The following is a 7,518-nucleotide window of genomic DNA, read 5'->3' as shown; positions in this document are numbered from 1 at the left end:
TACTTTGTTGTATTTTGGTTAACAACTGAACATTTCAGTGGGCTGTGAAACCAGCCAACTATTCGTGTGCTTGTCCTGTTGTGCCTTTAGGTCTAGAAGAAGATAAATCCAATGTCCAAGACGCCTTAGCCTCATGCCTTGTGTGAGTTGCTCCAAATGCAAATGATGGCGATGAAGCTGGTGAGGATGAAGATGATGTACAAGCAGAAGAGCAGACGGTCCACCACAATGCCTATCATTTGCCACTCCTGTGACGTGTTGCTACTCTGGAAATGTTTGTCCACCTGAGATCTGATGGCGGTAAGATCTCTGCTCAGTTTCTTCAGTAGATCCACAGACATCTCCTGAGGGTTGACCTGGGGAGGGGTCAAAGGTGGTTTTTCTGGCTTGAGTTGATCTAAGCTGCTCTGAGGGAAACCCTCCGAGGAGTTTGTGGTGCTGATGTTTTTTGCCCGATCTAGAAAGAAGACAAAGAATCCACTACTAAATATTATGATCTATGGTTGAATGAGTACGTATAAATAACGCAGCCTCACCTTCAGTCGAAGGCTTAATGCAGATGGTGAGGCGACTGGTCTTTTTCTTTCGAGGCAGACAAACGACGACAGCGACATAATTCAGAATCAGTACGCTGAGCCAACGGGGCACTGCGCTGTACTGACTGGAGCTGAACTGGATGTTGGTGATGAAAATAGTTTCCAGCAAGCTGGTCACCATCAGAGCCAGACTGATGGAGAAGAAGATGTCTGGAAGGAGAATTCAGGAGAGTTCTTAGATCCGGCAGCCATGAGGCCGCATGCAGCCCTTGAACTGATATTGTGCCGCCTCCAAAGTAAATGCACAAAATGAACCCCAAAGACATAGATTACTGAAAAATACACAAGATGACTCCCAAGACACACAAAATGGCAGCACAATCACACAATACATGTTCTTCTACACAAAATGACAACAAAATACAAAAAATTACTCCAAAATCATACAAAACAAAAAAAATATATGCAAATAAATGACAACCACAAAATGGCTGTTGTTTCCCTGTAATAATGCTGATTATTCTAAATTCTGACATGACGATGTGTCCCTCAGATCAATCACATTGTACTTAGGTATTATCATTGATCATACATAAGCACTGATGCGATGCATTGGTGGAGTTTACATTTAGTCTGTAGAGCTGCTGGAAGATGGAGGGAATGTTACATCATCCATCATTATCAAATCAATGACCAGCAGAATTTACTGCAGAAACTGTCATCAAATTCATCATGATTGGAATTTTTAAAAAAATCTTTACCAACACATTTGATAACTCAGTTAAGAGTGTTACTCTATATTGCAGGAAAAGCTCTTTTTAGGTTTGAACTTTTAAACTGAATGCTCACTTATGAGGGGTGTCGTCTCTCCAGTGACTGGCAGCAGGTCGTTCATGATGAGCAGGAAGACGGTGTACCCCAGGATGAGGGTCATCTTAAAAGAGGAGCGGTCCACGCTGTGAGGAGGAAGCAGGAAGCTGACGAGGTCCACAGTGACGAGGAAGCAGCTTGGAATCAGCAGGTTCACCACGTACAGGGTCGGTCTGCGTCTGAGAGTCAACTGAGGAAAAGACATAAAGGTTCTCAGTTCACTCACACTTAAGTCCATGTGTTTCAAACACAGGGCCACATTCAGCCCTGCATAGGGGCTCCGACTGTAAAGCTGCGTATGCTAAAATAAAAAGCAACTTTTTGCAACGTTTAACAAAAAACCATGTTACTTTTGGCCAGATTTACAGTAATACTTGTGAAATGTGATATTTATTTTCTCGTAAAGATATGTCAATGTTAAAACTCAATGTTAAAACTAAATGTTAAATCTAAATGTTAATATTAAATCTAAATCTAAATGTTACATTTAAATCTAAATCTAAGTGTTACATTTAAATCTAAATGTTAAATCTGAATGTTAAATCTAAATGTTAAATGTTAGATCTAAATGTTAAACGTTAAATCTAAATGTCACAACGGAAATAGAGCTTGTTCGTGTCAATTAGCTTTTATTTTGGTACTTACGGTGAATTTGCATATTAACTAAATATTTAGTTTCACTCGTGACATTTAGATTTAACATTTAGATTCAACATTTAGATTGAGATTTAACATTTAGATTTAACAATTAGATTTAGATTTAACAATTAGATTTAGATTTAACGTTTAACATTTAAGAATTAGATTTAACATTTATATTTATATTTGACATTTAGCATTTATATTTAACATTTATATATATATTTAATATTTAGATTTAACATTGACGTTATTTTTTTACGAGTTAAAAAAATATTACAAATATTGTTGTAAATCTGGTCAAAAGTAACTTTACCATAAGATATGATCAAATAAATGAAAATTTATTAGAATTTAAACAATAGTAACAGTTTTACAGTAAGAATTCCTTTTGTAAATTTTACACGTACTTCTACTTTTAATAGTCAAACACATGAAATTGCGGCTCCTATAAAGCAGAAGTGGAAAAATAGAGATGTGATCCATTGGTGACTTTTACTTGAAACAAAGTCCTTTTCTATTGTCTTTTTCCAAGTTTGTATACAGTCTTGTTTAATTGTTACAAATATGGCACATTGATGGTGAGGTTTTACTATTTGTAAGACAGAAGTCTAGGTTTTCTAGTATAGACTTCACTCCTGTGATAGCCTGAGTATGTTAAGAAGAAACTCATGCTCACAAAGTATTTGATCTCAGAGTAGTCTCCATCTAACAAGTGCAGCGTGGTTTCTGCTACACTTATCCCGACGAGCTCCCACTCCCCATTGGACGTTTGCACTTTTTTGGATTCAATCAGGATTTCCTCAGGCGTACTGTCCGGAAGCATCCGAATGTCATCAGCTGTTAAAGGACAGATTTATGTTAGTCATATAGTCTCATTCGATAAATGATCTAAAAGTCAGAAAACGTTGTTTCCTTATGTGATGGAAAGACAAGGACTTTCTCACAGCCTCACCAAAGTGAAGGTACGACCCAAAGGTCAGGGAGCAATTTTGGATGTCAAAAGGGAAAGTGTAGATCACAAGCTTGCAAGAGCTGACCACACTGATGGGTTGGTCATCATACACGTGGCCGGTGTTGTACAGGTAGGTGTGGGTAGTTTTAGGTGATTTGTCCTCACCCGTGCTGGAAGAGAAACCATTGAAGCAGTCAATGATCAACTGAAGTTACACCAACTGTGGGTGTAGATCACCTTGATTACCATGGAGATTTAAAATACAATCAAAGTTTCCAGATTTCCTGAGATGCATTGGATGTAAATTGTTTTGTTTTGTGGCTTATTTCACAGTTCACAAGATCTATAGTTCTTTCACCAGTTCATTATTTCACTATTAGTTTGACACTGGCTGTGTTGGAAATGACTCCATATATGCACTACAAACTCACTTAGTATACAATGTCTACTGTATGCTATATCTATGGTTTGGAGGATTTGGAGAAGCATTTTAAGCGAGCGAGTGACCAAGTACAATATCAAAATGTGGTCGTTTGAGCCATAAAACCCTCAGAGTCCGGCCGTTGTGCTACTGACTCAACTTCCGGTTAACTTCAAAATAAGAGCCCTATTTACAAAAGCGTTAAAAACAAATGAGAGACAAGAAGAGATGCTTTTGTTTTAAAAAGAGGATGTTTGATTTTTAGTTTGAAGCCGATCCAGGGACGTTTTTACATTTGGCTCGCATTGCATCATGGGGCGGTTGAAGATGACCCACTGTGCATTCTTCAAAAATGTCCCGATATAACATACAGTATATCCGGGTGTTTCTTGCGTACTAAATCTTTCCATATTACAATGTGAATGCACTACATACTCATTTTGGCCTCAGTAGTCGTAGTAGTAAGTTAGTGTGCCATTTTGAACACAGCCATTTTCTCTGACCAAACCAATGCATGGCTTTGAACTTACGCCTCAGCGATGAAGATATCTGGGGTCCAGAGCTGGTCCCGAGGCACAGACACCCGTTTGACTCCACATCGCTGTTGCTCCCAGCTTAACCCATAAATGTCCCACTCCTGCATATGAAAACACCAACCACATACATAATGACATGTAAAATGATAAACATCTATAGAAAGTCAAATTACATGTGTAAACACTGTTTTCTTTTTAAATGCTTCAAGTTCACATGTCACGTGTATACATTACATACAGTTGTATGTTATATGTAGTTTTAAGGACATACCAGGACTTGCCATAAAACTGAACTCAGGGTTTGAGTTTTTTCATCCTGCAGGTGAGGAGTCAAACAGGTCATGAGGAGTGAGTCACCTTAAATATAAGACGTGTCGGTAAACATGTACATGTGAGGACTCACCACTCCTAAAATTCCCACCACTGTGATTCCAAGGGACACGTTGAGTGGGTTGTTGTTACTATTTGAGGGTCGCACCAGCTTTTCTGAGAATAAATGCTTTTGCAGCTCTTTGAACAGGGACGAAGGCGTCGGACTGGAGCAGTTTAATGGTGCCGCGAAACCTGGCAACGCAGAGTGAAACAGACTCAATGTGAAGTGAAGTTTATTTTAAAACTGTATGCAAAGTCAACATTTAGGATTACAATTTGAAGGTTGTGGTCTGGGTTCAATAAAAAGATATTGATGAGGATATTTTGGGATCACTGCACTCTTTGTTAGATGTTTGATTATCTCATTTTGATTTAAATAGTCAAGAAAAAAAAAAACCCAGAAAAAAAACCCAATGTTTTAATAAATCTAAGGGACTCTAAAATAATAACATTCCTATTTGTAACATGCTGTTTATATGATCAACAACAACGAAAAGAAAAGAGCAATCTACCAAAAACTGAAATACATTAAATTTAGACATTGGAGGGCGGCATGTTGGTGTAATTTGCATGTTCTCCCTGTCTTTGCATGGGTTTGCTCCCGTACTCCAGGTTTCCTCTACAATCCAAAATCCTGTATGTTAAGGTCATTTAAGTTAGAGAAATGTCCCATAGGAGTCAAAGAGTGTGAATGATTGTCTGTCTGTAAATGTATAAACTTGTTTAAATATGTTTAAATAAGATACAAATAGACTCTCGTTCCCTTCATATGATTGCAGCAAAAAGCCCATTGACTTGTTACATTACGACACAGGCCGTATGTTTTATATCAATGAAGAGTAAAGCAAAGGTTTGTAGTTTTTAAAGTCATTTCTGCTTTTAACGTCTGTGGGATGAAGGAAAAGTTTGTACTTCAATAACAAGCAACACTGTAAAAAATAATTATATAACATGTGATATATAAAGAAGCACTTCTAAATCAGTGTAAAAAACAAGGTAGTGACAAAGCAATAGTGAACATTTAAGTTTCAGTATTTTGTGAAACATAGTCCCCGTGACAAGTTGTTCCCAAAGTCTGTATTTGCAGTTCAGGAACAGTAATTACATACACTTTGGCTACATACGCCTGGAAAATGATAGAATTTTGTCTAAAACACTGCGACAGCTAGTTTTTAGTTTAGTTCTTATTGTTAAGATAGAAAAGGACTAACATAGTAAATTTAACCTTTCCCAAACTTTTAATAAAGACACAGAAATATACAAAAATGAAATAAAGTCACCAAAACATAAAGGTTTAAAAATCAGACTTAATATTATGCACCTGAACAATCACATAAATAACTTGGATAAAAGTTGCAGAACAAAAGACAAAAGCTTTAAAAAAAAAAACAAAAAAAAACTAAAGTCTCTCAAGCACCTGATGTGTCCGATTTTAATCAACACAACCTGAACCCAATATTTATTTTGAAATGGTAAAACTACTGGTACTACTGTCAGTAACATTAAAGTTTATTCAAAATGTACTTGGTGGTGGTTTAGTTTGGTTTATGTGTTTTTTTGTGTGTGTGCAAATTACACATTTCAACACCTTTAAAAGCTGACTTTCATGCAGTGTTTTCTCATCCCAGCTTTTTTTCCTCTGATTTAAAAAATTTCTATTAGAAAATGTGCCTTTTTTTTTTTTTAAGTTTATCGTGATGAAATGCATCAATATAGGGTTCTGGAATAAGAGATTTTTGTGGGTGTTGAAAGTTCCTAACTCATCAGTTCTTGATATTTGACTATCTTACCTTGCAGCAAGAGGAAGCTGATGAAGATGATCATCATAAGCGTGACTTGTCCCATTGTATGCCTGAACTATGAGTAAAAAAATGTCAACAATGATCTTCTTCCAATGGAAACACTGTAGAGCAGTGATCAATTCAAAGTGAAATATATGTTCTCTTCTTGAAGCTAATAGTGATTCTGTGCTGTAGCGTGACTGTTTGAGATGCCTGCAGACACACACACACACACACACACACACACACCCCAGGACTGTATTTACAGAGCGAGTGTTCTCGGAAGGTCCCTGAATCCTTTAAAGAAGAATTCATGACAGTTGAGAGCAAAACAAACACAACAGCCTACAAATGGCTGCCTTGCTTTACCTTTAAGTGTTGTACAGTATTCCTCTAACTCTACCTTGAATATCATGGAAAAGAAGGAGAAGAAGGACTGGACTGTTGGCCAGCTGTCCAAGGTCCTCTTTTCCGATGAAAGTGAAGTGTGCCTTTCATTCGGGAATCAAGTTCCAAGTTTTTAGAGGAAGACGGCTTTTACTTTCATCGTAAAAGACGAGCTTGGACCACTGGCCAACAGTCCAGTCCTTCTTCTCCTCTTTTTTTTTTTCTGCAAAAATTGAAAAGTAAATGGTGATTTCTTCACAATAATTTTTTGAAATCCTGTTTTTGTGGGTTTCATGAGCTGGAAGCTCAAATTATGTAAAAATAAACAAATCAATACTTGAAATTGTTTAAATTGTGGGCCCTGAATCTATAATCTCTGAAATATTAACTTTTTAAATGGAATTATGGAAATGAAATAACTTTTCTATGATATTGTATTTTTTTTTTGGAAAGGGTCTGGATATATATACATATATATGGAAGATTTTGACGCAATGGAAGATTTGACTAAATTTAGGAAAGGATGTTGATCAATATACTGATTTTGGATCTTGGTTTGAATATCAAAAAATGCCAGTGAAATGTGGTGAAATTTCAAGAATCTTTATCTCATCGCGTAATCAATCGATCTTTATGAAATTTGATTTACAATTATGTCGAGTTGGTTCCTGAAATATCCCATCAAGTTTCAGCCAGATCCAGATTGTGCATTTTAATGCAATTTTCTGAAAAAAATGGGGGTGCCCATACATTTGGACCAACTGTATTGCTATTGTAATGATCAGAATCACTGATCCAGGATATTTGCAGCTTTAAGGTTTAATCTCTCGAATGCTTTTGTTTTATTCTCTTTTTGTTGTTGTTTCATGCGTTGCTGTTGTGTGAACAATGTGGCGTTTTATGTAAACTGTCAAGCATCTCCAATTTTATTTTCAAAATACTCATACAGATCACTTTTATTCAGTTTCACGTGGACAAATACATAAAAGCAAAAATCTAAATACACGTTTTTAGACAGACT

General features: G+C 36.6%; 1 protein-coding gene across 1 annotated transcript; it reads right to left on the bottom strand.

Annotated features, from left to right (window-relative positions):
- Positions 1-131: 131 nt before the first annotated feature.
- Positions 132-6,174, bottom strand: LOC114461695 (5-hydroxytryptamine receptor 3A-like). The gene is made up of 9 exons (XM_028443981.1): positions 6,120-6,174; positions 4,361-4,521; positions 4,229-4,273; positions 3,952-4,058; positions 3,001-3,170; positions 2,725-2,885; positions 1,386-1,596; positions 537-746; positions 132-457 (listed from the first exon to the last, which is right to left on the bottom strand). Exons 1-9 carry the CDS (start codon positions 6,172-6,174, stop codon positions 132-134), a joined length of 1,446 nt encoding a protein of 481 aa, XP_028299782.1.
- Positions 6,175-7,518: the final 1,344 nt, after the last annotated feature.

This window comes from Gouania willdenowi, chromosome 4 (assembly GCF_900634775.1).
Source record: "Gouania willdenowi chromosome 4, fGouWil2.1, whole genome shotgun sequence".
NCBI classification, from domain to species: Eukaryota; Metazoa; Chordata; class Actinopteri; order Blenniiformes; family Gobiesocidae; genus Gouania; species Gouania willdenowi.
Note: the sequence above shows the minus strand (reverse complement) of the source record. Positions and strands in the feature narration are given on the sequence as shown.

Coding starts and splice junctions, on each gene's coding strand:
- LOC114461695 (XM_028443981.1), bottom strand. CDS start 6,174: ATGGGACAAGTCACGCTTATGATGATCATCTTCATCAGCTTCCTCTTG. Junction 4,059..4,228: donor CAGTTTTATGGCAAGTCCTG/GTATGTCCTTAA, acceptor TTTCATATGCAG/GAGTGGGACATTTATGGGTT. Junction 1,597..2,724: donor ACTCTGAGATCAAATACTTT/GTGAGCATGAGT, acceptor TCTTTTCCTCAG/TTGACTCTCAGACGCAGACC.